The sequence below is a fragment of the Scophthalmus maximus genome, chromosome 2 (assembly GCF_022379125.1).
Source record: "Scophthalmus maximus strain ysfricsl-2021 chromosome 2, ASM2237912v1, whole genome shotgun sequence".
Taxonomy (NCBI): Eukaryota; Metazoa; Chordata; class Actinopteri; order Pleuronectiformes; family Scophthalmidae; genus Scophthalmus; species Scophthalmus maximus.
This window is the reverse complement of record NC_061516.1, coordinates 13616859-13631873: the sequence shown is the minus strand read 5'-3', so window position 1 is coordinate 13631873 and position 15015 is coordinate 13616859. Positions and strand designations below refer to the sequence as shown.

The 15015-nt window shown below is 41.8% G+C and overlaps 1 protein-coding gene across 14 annotated transcripts in view; it reads right to left on the bottom strand.

Annotated features, from left to right (window-relative positions):
* Window positions 1-4783: 4783 nt before the first annotated feature.
* msi2b (musashi RNA-binding protein 2b) overlaps window positions 4784-15015 on the bottom strand; it is a 250506-nt gene continuing 240274 nt past the window's right edge. For 7 of the 14 annotated variants that reach the window (XM_035625461.2, XM_035625463.2, XM_035625460.2 and 4 more), the window contains one exon: window positions 4784-10774. In XM_035625461.2, the coding sequence (XP_035481354.1) occupies window positions 10730-10774 (45 nt within the window). In that variant the 3' untranslated portion in view covers window positions 4784-10729. Of the gene's footprint in view, window positions 10775-11927; window positions 11999-15015 lie in introns of all 14 variants that reach the window. The other 7 variants (XM_035625462.2, XM_035625464.2, XM_035625452.2 and 4 more) reach the window with 4 other exon arrangements.

The following is a 15015-nucleotide window of genomic DNA, read 5'->3' as shown; positions in this document are numbered from 1 at the left end:
ACATTGGCTTTGTTTCCTATGAAATATTTTAATGTTAAATGTCTCCCTCTCTCTCAACCCCACCGGTCGAGGCAGATGTCTGCCCACCATGAGCTTCATACCTCAGCTTTGCTTTTCCTCGCCGCTGTCAACAAGTGTTCGCTCACGCCTATATGACACAATATTACAATATTATGATAAAAAAGTATGGTCTAGATCTATCTTTCTATCTATCTATCTATGTGTAGAGCGGGTCGTCCACTAACAAGAAGGTCGATGGTTCGATGCTCGGGTCCTCCAGTCCACGGGTTGAAGTGTCCTCGGGCAAGACACTTGACCCCAAGTTGCCCCTGGCGACTGTGCCGCGGTGTATGAAGTGTGTGTGATGGAGAGAAAAAAAAAAAGCGCTATGAATGTGTCTGTACTGTAAAGTGCTTCGGGTGGTTCGAGAAGAAATACAGTCCATTTTACCACATCTGTTATGATTGTCATAGCTATATGTATACGTTTAATTGCCTTGACTTAAGCAGATGTTGCTCCACTAAAACAATATCACACGTGTCAGGCGTCTTGACCTGTTGGCAGCAAACAGAGTCTCTCCACCTACACATGATCACTGTCATTACTTTAATCACCGCCATAACACTTTTGCCTCTGCACAGGAAGGACCGAGGAGATCTCACTGGGCACTGGGTGCATGTTTTTAAATTGAGCTTTAAAAGCCCAGATATTTACACCACCCGGCCAAGTATCTGCTGCTAATGATCCCATCAACACCAAACACCGTTTCCCCACCCCTCTCGGCATTCACTCCGTTTTTTTTGTTTTTTTTACTGCTCTGTCCTCCAGCAATAATTGACACTCATACCTCCGTCTGCAGTCTGCTGCTCGCTAGTTTGCTCCGAGGCAGCTATTGATTGTGGAGCATCAGATCCATGAAGACAGTGTTGACGAACAATGAACAGACAGCTGCATCCGCCGTGATCCGGGCCAAACCGGATGGCCTTTGAAAACGTACAGCGCCTCACACCGTGGATGATGTTTGAGAGAAGAGGGGACACGACGGAGCCGGTTCTCATGCCGCCGGCGACATACAATTGACGAATCGTTGAGATGATAATTAGTTGGATTGACGACTACAACGTGTATGTTTCTTTTCTGTTAAAAACCCCCACCTATCTGCATTTACAAAACACATTTGATATGAAAATGTGTAGGTGCTGCCCATACAAATCCAGATTCTAATGTATTAATATGTAACCCTGCACTGCCCCAAACTACTTACATGCTACAATCTTTACAAAACGAAGCTTAACTTTACGTTCTTAAGATTTTCAGATCATCTATCGTTTAGATAATGATGAGATTTCATTTAAAAAAGTCCATATTCAGAATTATCTCAGAGGGAGTGACAGACTCCTTGTGCGAGCTCAGGAAACAATTTGAAAAACCACAACAACAACAAAAGTCTTTTCTTGAAAGAAACCCAAGCGTCTCACACCTCCTCCAAAACAAATCCGGGGGAGCGGTCTCACGCGGGGGGGCTGTGTGCCTTCCCGGCTGCAGACTATTTGCCATTCCCAGAAGGTCATTTGGTTAATGCACATTTGGGTTTTCATGGACTCTTAACTAGTTTTTAATCAGCAATTATTAGCGAATTGGAAGGCTGTGCAGGCGCACGGCTCTGCGCTGGCGGGAGAGTGCCCATCAATGTCACGTCAATTTCCATGCCAAGGGCTACATTAGGCCTGGAGTCTGCGAGGAGGCAGCCACCTGAGTGCCTCATCTCCCCATCCACAGCAGTGCTCCCATCAACTATTGACTCTATTACACAGCTCTGTCAAAAAAATTTTCCGCTTCAAAAGAAGGGCATCCATTACATGGCTGTGCGGGGAGATAATTTAGTGATGCACATAAAATTAAGTGCATATCCACTGAACATTGCTCATTATTGCACTTGGATTTCCACAATGGCGGGCTTGTGTGAGGGATCTGGATGCTTCCCAGCCTCTTTTCGTTCCCATTCTCATTTTCGGCGCATAAACACAGCATGATTATTTATGCTTATGCACTATATAAATAGCTGTCATTTTCATCTATATCTTTAACCTACCTGGAATTGGCAATTAAACATGCCAGCATCTCAGGCTAGCTCTTAATTACCGTTAATAAATGCTGCGGGGGCCCTGAGGTGCCCTCGCAGGCTGCTGATGGGGGGATGCGAGTCTCCTGCAGCAGCACGTTACAGCATGAATATGCAGCCTGGTCTCCTCCAGCTCGCTCCTCTGCTCCTCGGGCTGACGCACACGGAGGTGGCAGCGGACCGCCTCTCGAAAAAAACCCGCCACTTCTTCATTACGCCTCTGTGGCGGCCCCGGAGCCTCTGTTGCCATGCTGCATGCTCGCAGTGGCATTTTTTTGTGCGACACTCACTGTGGCTCGTCTGCGTTTGCCAGGAGCTGTCACGTTCAGGCTGTTAGCACTGGCCCATGGGAAATTTACACACAGAAACCGGGATTGGGGTGAAGCCATCACGTGTGCCGGTTGACGGGGGCTTCTTCTCGACGCACACGCGCACACATATCTGGTGAAGTTAATGTGCACGTGTGTCACTTCAAATAACATTAAAGATGTGACGTTACTCTTAAGTGTTCCAGAAGTATAGGGAAATAATGTGAGAAAGGCGCACGTTTAAGTGAACTGCCCTTTGACTTCAGTAAGGGAAGAGTATCAGAGGTATTTGTGATATTTTCTCCTCAATCTTGAGATAATCAGATCTAAGATTTTATTGACTATACTTACAAAGGCCCGAGAGGCCTCGCCCGAGTTATCTATCGGACCTCTTATTGCCTCATGTCCCCTCACGCACCCTGAGATCCTCGGGCTGCATCGTTCAAGTACTTTGTCACTATTTCTGAAAGGTGTTATATAAATTAAGTTTATTCTTACTATCATATGTACATAAAAGGTGACACATTTCACAACATAAGGCCTGGTGCTCGGATATTTCAACTTGAAAATCTAACTCTGGAGTTCACGCTTTAATAACGTCTTCTCTGCTCTGTCGTGTTCTGACATTTGGCTCCTGTAATGACTGCTGATTGTCTCTCTGTGCTCCACCACAGACCCGGCGCGTTGTGTTTTAAGGACCAGCGAAGCGCTCTGATCATAATGGCACTTTTAATTAGCACTTAATTAAAAGGCGGGTGGACGGGAAAGGTCGGCCGGTTAGGCCCCGCAAGTTAAGAACACAGACGACTGGAGGAATCAGCTGTTTGTGACCACTTTGTCTGCCATTTACAGTGACCAGACTATAATCTTTACATCTATTCTGCTTAGGATGTAATGAAATAATTCATGTTTTCTACCATAGTGCTAATTTACAGTCAATTCATAGGGCAAAAATACAAAAAAAGGCTAAAATTCTTCTCACCCAAAGCCATTTGACAGACGCCATTTGTGTGTGAACACATGAGCTGCCTTTAATCTGTTTAACACCACAGTGTGTGTGTGTGTGTGTGTGTGTGTGTGTGTGTGTGTGTGTGTGAATGCCTGCACATACCTCACGACTGGGCTCGGAACTGTAAAAGAAAGCCATAGAAAGTAAAAAAGCAGCTCCTGTTAAGTGGGAGAATGGTGCAAAGTGTCAGTTATATCATCAATGTGCTGGTGACAGAAGACACAACATACAACAAAGAAAAAGAGAGAGAGAGAAAAGAGCGCGATGTGATCTAAATGTCTAGTGGCTCGGCTCTGAGAAACAAAGCAGGGAACGGTATTGATCCCAGTCAGAATTACAGATCACCTCGTCTGAATGAGTGATGGAGCTGCTTCACTGTTGGTCTCTGACAAGCTCCCACATTCAAAAAACAGTCCTGATCCTTGAATCTCAGTGTGACAGAGAAAATAATCAGTACATAATTAATATTAAGGTTGCCAGTGCAAGATAGATATGGATATAGAGTCACTTCAGTGGTGATCTACACACCAGCTGTGATGAACAGACATAAACTGATCTCTATGAAAAAAAATAATCTTTGTTTAGGGTCTAGTAGCAGAAAGGATTAAAAAAAAACAAACATAATTTTCTCTGGTTCCCCCTCGAAACGACTCAGATTCAGATTCTTGTTTCTGGCATGTGAAATGAAATCCTCCATCTCAGGTAAAAGCAGAACTGATCACACTGTGACGGACACACGAGAGGTGTTTTCTGACCGTGTCTCTCGAACCATCGTCGGCCTCCAAAACTTCGGTGTTTGCTCGTCTCCTCATCACATCCTCGGCAGTTTGCACGCCGAGCCTCAGCTAATATTGATGCTCTCCATGTGAAACTGCTGATGAAAAATAAAGGCGTCGGTGGATGCTGGGCTGTTTTCATTTCCCCCCCTTCCTGAAAACACCGCGTCTCCTCCAGCGCTGGCGGAGACCACTGAGGGGCAGCAGAATTACACGCCAGCGCTCGTTTTGTTCACCGTCTCCCACTAAATGCATCGTAATGCTCAGACTCTATTAATCCTGCTGTCTTACGAGTGACCTCCAAGGGTCCTGGGGCCGACATGCTGAGTGTGTGTGTGTGTGTGTGTGTGTGTGTGTGTGTGTGGTCGAGTGAAGATGTGGAATGAAAAACTCTTTGTTTGTACCAAATGGTAAAATACATTTAGCAGTCCCGTCCTGCTTGACAGTATGGAAAGTGAATGTCTCTGTGACGTGATGGTTCTGTTACATAAATCACACGTGATCAAACAAATATGAGAGAATTTTTTTTTTTAAATAAAAAAAACACAGCAAAAACACCGAAAACAAGTAATATAACAATTCAGTTTATTTTATTTATTTTTCCAGACAGACACATCAATTTCTGGACCACAGCAGAGGATGGAAACCTTTCACAGACATTTTTTTGTCAATATTATTATTTGAAAATACAAATATAAAATTAGACTTTCCACATTTGATATGTGAGAGACCCCCATCCATTATTATTGTTATTATTATTATCATCATCTTTTTTTTTCCTTTTTTTTTTTCTCGGTATACTTTACAACAGGGCTTAAGCAAGCCATATGATAACCTGAAAGATGCTTTCAGATGTCAGTCAAGTCTTGTCTGTCTCTCGCCATAAAAAGTCGGTTAACATAAAAAAAAGACGGGGCAAGTGTTAGGAATGGGCAGACAGCAGTGAGGAGAGCTCTGCGCTCAGCCTGCGGAGACACAGAAGCACAGCAGAGCCTCGCACTGCCGTCCATGCAGTCTGCAGAGCGTCCGGGCTCGCCCCTCCAGGCCGTGCGGCCTGCGCCAAACTCCACATCGCGCCAGGGGGTGAACTCTCGTGTTGGTGAGCGGGCGAATGCGAGGATGAGTTGGCGGTTCATGGGTGCAGCTGTGTGAGCGACATTCTGTATACAGCTGAGGTCTCCAGTCTAGTTTTGTTCAAATGAGCCAAAGTTGCAAGTATATATATTCATCTTTACACACACACATATATATATATCTATAGATATAGATATATATATATATATTGCAACCCTATGTATATACTATAATCCGTAATGGGCATGGGTGAGATGGCAATGGTTTGGATTGAAGGGGAAATGTGCCATTTCCGTCACCGTGAGGATCTCAAGTCTGCGTCTGTGATCGTGAACAGATCTTTGCCTCATCAAGAGAGCCCACGCTGTAAATGGTGCCGTCGGTCGGGAGTAACTTTGTGGTCACCGTGACAGTAACCAGCATCTCTCAGAGATAAGGGCACATTGTGTGGTTCAAAACCATGAGCGCCAACATGAATAGGCCTCTTCTCTGCGGGCACCAATACTCAAAGTCAAGTCGAATTCATTAGACATGGGAGTGGAGCCTCCGACAGTCCTCGTCTGATGTCCCAGCTTTTTTTGGGAGACTGTTGCTCATATTCATAATGTCAGACAGATGCGAATCCAAGACGGCGACGGAAATCTCACAAGTGTGTGTGTGTGTGTGTGTGTGTGGTTTCAGGGTGGGATTGTCCCCAAACAACGGATGGGATAAATTGTTTGGCCATTGCCTAGCACTTGCCTCAAGATTCAAGTTTAAATGGATACGGTAGTACACTACAAATGTCAACACCTTCCAGGTTGACTATTTTTCTTTTTTGATCATTTTTTTTTCTTAAACCACGACCCTCCCCTCTCCCCAAATGGATAAGCTAGTCTACTAAGATGTGTAACATTCATCAGCTGTGAACTGCTGTCAGTTTTGAGATAAAAGGAAAGTACAGCAACAGAGCCATGCTACCTTAAAGTCCAAGCTACAGGATCACAAAACAACACAAGAGCAAATTTATTTTTAAAATATGAATCAGCCGGTTCAAGTTCTTTTTCTGTTGTTTTGTTAAATCAAAATGAGTTAATTGCAGTTCAATTACAGCCACCATGTGCTGCAGCAGTGGAAACACACAGAGCAACGCAGTTCAAAACATGTTGCTCGGCTACTTCAGATGAAATGTCATCACTGTACATCTGGAATCATCCACGGCTCGTAATGAGCTTCTCGCACTGGCGTGTAGCTGATTTGAATTTTCATTTTGATACAAATTCAAGGGACGATGCAGCAAATCAACAGGAGGAACACGCTCTATGATCCTGTCAGGAGAATACTCAACTAGAACTGAAAGTGTTTATTCCTATTTACTGTTAAGATAGTTCATATTATACACTATATTGTGCAATTGAGGTGAAGATATACATTAGTCCTTCATCTTTTTTTGGATAAATCATTTTTTTGTTTTTTAAGGGAGTATTAAGTATTGTCGATTGCAATCGATTACTTTGATAATTTTTCAATAAAGTTGAACATTATTTGAATCGCAAAATGTGGACTTTTTGGGGGTGATTCGCCTTCACCTATTTTCATTAACAGTGTCTCATATACTTGGTGGATCTATTGGATTCATTTGTCCATTAATGTCACCAACAAAGCTGCCGTTACTGTACATACTGTATGTAATCTGACAGTCAATATTAGCTGAGGAGAACTAACATTGACATTAATCGTATTTATTCATGTAATGTGTGTAGCATTCAATTTAAAAAACCTCATGAGGTGAATAAAATAACTGATAGAAAAACCTAAATTATGCTTAATTGAAATTGCGCTCGACTCGAGTGTGCACACAGCTTGAGCTCCGAAACTGAATTGGCTTCATAATTGGTTTGTTAACGCCTGAAACACAGCAGCTTGTGTTCGATCTAACAGGTCTGAAATATGGACATCCTTTGACACGGCGCTTCGAGGAAACGTCGAGCATTCAGATTCAACTTTTAATATATATTCCTTTCGGCTCCAATTTGGCTTAGCGATGACTCACAGCTCCGGGGCGCTGGTCCAGTGTCCGGACATGAATCTAACCACCTATTAATCAGCCCCTGCTACCCAGCCGCCCCTTTCACACCTGCTCCTTCACAGCTCCTCTGTTTAATGGAGTCTTATGCAGTAGGTCTTGTTTCCTTTTTTACACTAATGCCTCTATAAAGTCAATATTTGGGGACGACATTTGATTAATGGATTAGAACGAAAACTAGCTCCCAGAATCTGGGATTAAAATCATCAGAATAACAAAAGTTTTGAGAGATATAAGAGATCAAAAACAGTAGTATTTAAAAATAACTATGCCAAAAGGCATCTGGGTTATTTCCATTGTATAGGAATATTAAATGACACTATGGCAGGTCATTTAAACAGCACTATAATATCAGCACAATATCAACATAACGGCTGATATTGTGACTATTGTGAAAATCATTGGTGTGTATCTTAAAAAAGTATGAATTATGATTCCCCCCTCCCATGATTATAGCTTGTGTCCCTCTTTAAAAAGTAATCCAAAATAAAAGTTTTGCATATCTAGCATTAGCATTTAAGGTAGTATGGCACACCCCTTTTAAAACATTCAAGGGTGGGGATCCAAATAATGCCTTGTGTACAATTCCATCTTACAGCAACGGTTTCTCTATTGTCCATCCATGAGAGCTTTGGTTAGCTGAAACCATGTGAGAGTGGCAAAACCATAACCCAAAAAAAAAGAAAAAAGAAAAAAGGAAAAAAACATACAGGGAATAAATTACAGTGAAACCTCTATCAAAATAAATGTCTGCAAATATCAGGATAACATGATCATTTAGAGAAAGGTCTATCTTGACTGGTCCTAAATCCACTATTCACTACAAGTATTATATTAATGAGTCCTATATAACATCTACGTTGTAATTACAGGAGATAGAAAAAGAGCGCGAGAGAGGGAGAGGGATAAATATGAGAGGAGGGAGAGGTAGAGCAAGGGAGAACAACAAAGAGCACTACACTGGTATCAAAGACAGCACTCTGTTTACAAGTTAACTGTGAGTTCTTCACACACTAATGAGATACATGGATGATCAACAAAAGATAATAGGATCTCCGAGGATGGTGAATGGAAAGAGAGAAAGCAATGGATGCACAGTACATTTTAATAGTATATTACAATTATTAATATATAAACCACAACGTATCAATAAAACTCTGATTAAACTTGAAATCAGCAAAGAAGCATCTTTCTTTTTTTTTTTTTAGTTTTGTATTTCTTATTTTCTTTTACATTTGAACATTACAAGGGTTGTTTTTTCTTTTCTTCCTCTTTCCTCTTTATATTATTACTCGATCACACCTCCACAAATCTTTTTACTTCCACAGAAGTATCCAGCATATTTCTTTACCTGGTTGTTTCGAAAAAACAAAACAAAAGCAATTTGGACAAGAAGTGGGTGGAAATGAAAACAACAAATAACAATCTGCAGCAGGTAAAGTATTTTCAGAAGAACACGCCGTCCGCTCCGCCGGTGACGCTTCGAAACCGGACCGCACCGTGGAGCATATCGCCGCTCGACGTTTGTCATGAGTAAAATCATCAGCCAACGCATACCGTGTAAAACCTGGTGCAGCCACAGATCGCGAATAATTCAGTGTCGTCTTTTGACCCTGTATAAATATCTTCAGATGACGCGTGGGTCTAATATATAAAGAAATGTACACTGCAACATATCAGTTACTATTCCCCAGCGCGCTTGTCGAGTCGAGAATACATGAACCCCCACAATCCTTCATACTATCCCAAAGCACAGGGCCGTTTCTTTTAAAAAGCCAACATATACATGTGCAAATAGGAAAATGGCCTGTACTTCACTACTCACAGTGCAATGATTACTCACTTTATTACCGTTCAGTGTTTTCGTTTTGTTTCGCCACTATAGAATAAATTAAACCTGCCAATGATTCCACGATATAGAACTCACGAAGGCTGAGGTATGGTATCAAAATGTTTACTTTCCTAATTCATTCAAAAAAAGAGAGAAAAAAAATAAGAACCGATTCAAGAGAAGAAGCTTTACACGGCGGCTCTAGCACAGAGCCCGGATATTGTGTTCCAAAAAATGAGATAAAATATACGAATTCGGGAACAAGCAGGATGAAACAAACAATAAGAGACATCTAACAAGTTCCCCTCGAGAGTATAAAAGTGTCAGGATGCACAGAGCACTGGAAAATGCCTGGTTCAAGTTCTAATCATCACATCGAAGTACAGTGTGCTTTGGATTAATTCATCTTTTTTTCCTTTTTCTTTCCTCTCTCTCTCTCTCTGTGTGAAATGATATCGATATCCTAACAGTTAGACACAAGAAACCAATCAGGCTCTTCTCGTTTTTTCTTTTTTAAAATGCATTTCTTAAAACTGCGGTCACTTAACTCGCCGTTTGTAAATTTGCTGGTATGACACTTTTGTAAAATTATTGAGCTTCAGTATTTACAGAGCGAGTGTGTTCTGTTTGCCTCTGGGGTCGTTATACCGTCTTCCAGCAGAAACGGGAAAAAAAAGTATAGTAATAGTAACTGTTTACAGCTTTGTCTTCTATTCACACGCTATAACAGGTTCTTTTTGACACACCATCACAAAAATATGCTATTCTCTCACTGAGTTGGTTATATGCAGTGACTGGAATAATATGTACAGCTACATTTCTTTTTCTCAAGTTTGAATTCACAATGTAGTTATATGAAATTTGTTATAGCATATATATATATTTCTAAACAACAAAAACAACACTTATAAAAAAGGACCATAAAAATATTGGAGTCCTCTTTGTATTGCCCAAAAATAGGTAATTATGGTTAACGATGAGACATCACAAGAAATAAAACAGCTACTAAGATTTATTACTTAGATACCTTCTTTAAAGTTTCCTTAAAATGTTTTCATTTTTTTTTTTCTTCTCCGAGTCTTTCCCCAAGCTTCTTTTTTCGCGGGAAGACTGAAAGGAACATCCCATCACTTTTCCTTAACACTGACCGATACGAAGATGAAGACATGACTTGCAGATATTCTTGGCTATGACCCCCCCCCCCCCCCCCGCACTTCAAACAAAAACCCATTTACACAAATATACCAGGAGATAAAATTAAAGGACACAAATTAAGGTTAAGCTAAAAATGACTCTCTAAAAACGAATCCAAAAGAAAAGCGGACGGAGGAAAGGGAACAGGTGGGAGAGATCGACGTGAAACATCATTACCAAACCAGGTTGTAAAGTTATAGGAGGTTTGGATCATAGTACAGCAGTTGTTATTTTCTGAGATGACTAACGTTTTCTTTTCTTTCTTCATATGGTTCCGACTTGCGTTCTTTTTGCCTGGGTGACACCGTAGTGCTTGAAGTTGGATGAGCGTCACCTGCACACAAAGCCAATTAGAAACTTCGTCCTGTCTTTCCTGGGCCACCAGATATACTCTGCTGGACAGTAGAGAAAAGAAAATAAAAGAAAATAAAAAAAAAGGGAACAGCAACAGCATTAGAAACAGTTCATTTCATCAATCCGCAGAATTCGCTGTGACATTCAATGATAGGAATCTGCGCTCGTCGAAGTGACTTTCAAAAACGCATGGAATGTGTCTACTGGGGCACAACATGTGAAAGACGTCTTCACAAATGGCAGCAGGTCGAAGCTTAATGTGGCTGCAGGCATGATGTACGCACACGCACAGGATGAAACATCTCGGCGCATGTGCGCTCAAATTTTGTTGAAAAAGTCATGTTAATCTGGCAATTATGTTCATGCATTCTCCCCTACTGTGGAGATGTGGCTGCAGTGCTAACAATTACAAACGTGCACAAATGAATTCAACACACGTTGTGTCTACAAAACAAGAGCTGGAAGCAGACGAGAAGCTCGAGTCGGCCTGAATGTTTTTGTTTTTTTTTACAGATGACAGAGGTTCTGTTATCCACCAGGGACAATGTTACTAGTGAGGATGTGATGCAATGACAAGTTAAACATTACTAAAGGGAAATATTCAGTTGCTCATACATATTTAATGTTTGGGAAATATTTAAGAGCATTGACTTGGCAGTAAAAATAGTTTCTGATTTATGTTTTTTTTTTTGTTAAGTCCTTGCTGTGAAGACGTGTAATGTCTTTGGGACAAACAGGTTAGAAACATTATGGACAGGTATATGAGATACCTGTCGTGCACCGTGCGTCACCTGTAGGTGCGCACTAGTACAGTATGTGTATGTACGTTTGTTTATGATGCAAACATTTCCAAATGTTAATGAGAAACGAGAGAGAAGTACTGCAGAGCTGGTAGTACGTGTGCGCGTGTGACCAAGTATAAACTTCAACCACACAGCGAGTCACACAAATAAAACGGACCAACGATTTAAAATTCTGTCAATGAATTATAATATTTTGTTACTCTTTTTTTTGTTCGGGGATAAAACAGATCGCACCTCGCCCCACAGAGATGCACCATCCGTCACACTCGCACTTTACTAGCAGCTCTGTCATTCTGAGGGAGGTGGATGAACAATGAATAATGTGCTGGACAGATATTAGAGAGAGAGAGAGAGAGAGAGACAGAAATGCACAGTAAATAAAATGCAATACCTCTGATGAGATGGCAACCGGCCACCTGCTCAATGGTATCCATTTGTAAAAGCTGTTGCAATCAACGGGCCCTAAAAGTGTACAGTTAGTGCTTTTGTCAGTATGCATTTCAAAGGAAAGAAAGGTGAGAATCATATCATTTTGTTTTTCATCTGAATAGTTGGATTCGGCTGGATCAGAGAAGGAGAGTATTTAAAAATAAATAAATATATATATTATAACATATTTTTATGACCATGTAGAAGACCAGGTTACACGATCCTCAGTGTAAAGATAATAAAGACAAGTTTGTGAAGGAGGTTATAACTTTACACACAGTCCCCTGTCATGCTAACATACAGAACTGATTTCTGGAATAGGGTCACAAACACCTCTCACTAAGATCAGGAGGCTTTGCTGCAGGAATCTTCGATTTCTCACTCACGCACGCACACACGCACACACACACACGCACACACACACACACACACACACACACACACACCAGTAAAAAGAGAACCACCTTCAACAGCGATTATCTGCCTTTATCACCTCAATCAACTAATTACTCGACAATTGTCTCGTATAAAAAAAGTCAGGTTCATTAGTCAGTTTTTTCACCGTGGCTGTGTAGATGTTGGCCGCGAGGATTAATAGGAGCGTTAGGACCGAGTGACAGATCAGCCAATCTGAAGTCATCCACGAGGTCACGGGCATGTGATCATATTACGTGTGTTCGGGTTCAACGGCACCCTCGCAGAGTGAAATGAATTAGAGGGCGCATTTCGGTTCTGAATCATTTTATCTGTTTTAATGCTCTGAGCCGAGAGATCGTCTCGCTGAGAGCGGGAGGTCACAGCACCGACACGTCACCTCGCTGCAGCGCTGTTTTAGTTGTGCAGAAGTATCGCAGGCACAATTTCCATTCTGTGAGAGAATCATAAAAACCTTGTCCTTAACTATGTGGGTAAAATACACGAGTTTCTTCTCTTTTAATTTTTGCTTTTGTCAAACTCCTAAGAAACAAATGAGGAAGAAGGTACATTTTATTTATAGAATGTGTTGCATTAAAAATACTCTTTTCTGCTTTTGTCGAAACTCGGCACTAAACCGCGGCTGGAAAACTGTTGCAACAAATGGAAAATAATGGAAACAAATCGCCTCATTTCCATCTGTAAACTATCTGCTGGCAAATCTGCTTTGAAAATGAGCCAGGCTCGGTCTTTCATAACAAATATTTAGCTTCCGACACTGAGACCAGCAGATTGTGGCAGATAGCCAGTGGACCTAAAACAATTAATAAGAGAGGCTTCGCTTAGGAGGCAAAAAAAAAGCCAATGAAATGTATTTTTCTGTTCAGCTCCGGGTTTGTTTGGATATCATTAATCAATTACACATACTTACTAAAATTAAGGTGAGTTATTTTGCCTTCTCAACGGCTTTTTTTTCTCTCTCCCAGTGAAACCCCCCCCCCCATCACTTCATCCCCTCTTAAGTGTTACAGTTACTCCCACTGAGTCGAGGAACAGTGTCGGATCCCAGAACACAATTTTGCACAAGAGCGCAACAAAAAAAACACCACGGACCGTCAAGAATAATGAATATTCCTTCAACTCAATTTAACAACAGAACTTTCTTATACTTTTACTATTTTTCTTAGTTGGAAATCCGAGTTAATTACGCGGGCCGTAAAGTTTTCGGAAAGAGTGTCTTCACCCCGTAGTCGTCTTGCAGCGCTTTGCTTGCTGTACGGATGCGCTTGTTGTTCCGAAGCCATGCATTAATTAGCTTTGTGTCTTTCTTTCTTTCAGAACGCAGGTGTTATTTCCATAACCTGAACTGCGTCACTCAGTTCAATCATGTCTAACGGTACAAACATGCCTCAACAGGCCTCGCGCTGAAGCCCAGAGCTCGGTGCTGCTGCTTTCTAGGAGCCATATAATTCAGGACGCCAAATTTTTAATTAATGATCCGGCAATGTCCAAGGTAGACTAACACACAAGCTAACTAAAATAAAAAATATATAATAGCATGATTATGTTTTTCTTTTGGGGAATGTGAGCCTCGTCCCCTCATCAGAGAACAAGGTCCTAAACATATTGGAATCTTTGGATCACTAACAAGTAGGCTGATCTAATTTGACTGGTCGGAGATGCTTCATTTGAATGTCTGTATGATTCTCTGTCTGTAGTGTAACTTCACAATACACTAGATTATGACGGTTATTCACTGATTGATGACAAACACTTTGAGTGGATGAGCACACTGCGCTCACGGGTCTCTGTCTGTGAATGATCGTACTGGTAGAAATGATTATTAAGCTACGTTACTTTTGGTGAGCTTTGAGAAGATGTGAGAAACGGGGGCCTCCACACTGCTTCACCTGCTCCAGTGTTGGGCATGCATTCTGAGAAAGGCATTCGAGGAAAAAGAGGGAGGGGGCAGCTTCTGCATCTAATTGGCGGGTAAACTTCCTTCGTCCACATCACTGTTGTCGGTTAAGACTATCTTTCCTGTGCTCGAGAAGAATGTGGTCTACGATAAAAGACGTGCCACTCGAGGAGGGATCCTTAACAGGTTGCTGCTCACCCACTTAGAGGCAGACATTGTCAGACTAAGAACAGCCTCCTTCCCACTGTCGCCTCCGCCAGCCCCGGTAGTCTTACACTTCTGAGTTGACACGGCAACCTGCAGCTAAACGATCAGCGGGAGCAAAAGAGCAACAGCATAAACCCGGACGAGGACGAGTGGGAGAGAGCGAAACCCGCTCACAAGCATCGTCCCGGTGACGGATCAAACTCAAAACTGCGGGACGGCTGGGTTTCTAAAAATAAAGGAAATGTGTTCTGGGAAGGTGACGCAGGGTCTGAAGTGAGGTCACGTGTGCAACTGCTAAGGAGAATGAAGATTTGCATTTGACACAGATAACTTTCAGAGCCAGGACCAGGTTTATCCCACAACACGTAGATTGTACTTGATTGCTTTGGATTTAGGGAACTTGCTAAGAAGCAGCCGCTGGTTCTCTTTGATGAATTCAGCGGCAGATATTAAAGTCCTATAATTAGTAAACTCTTCCCTTTATGATAAAACACTGTTTTACAGACTGTCA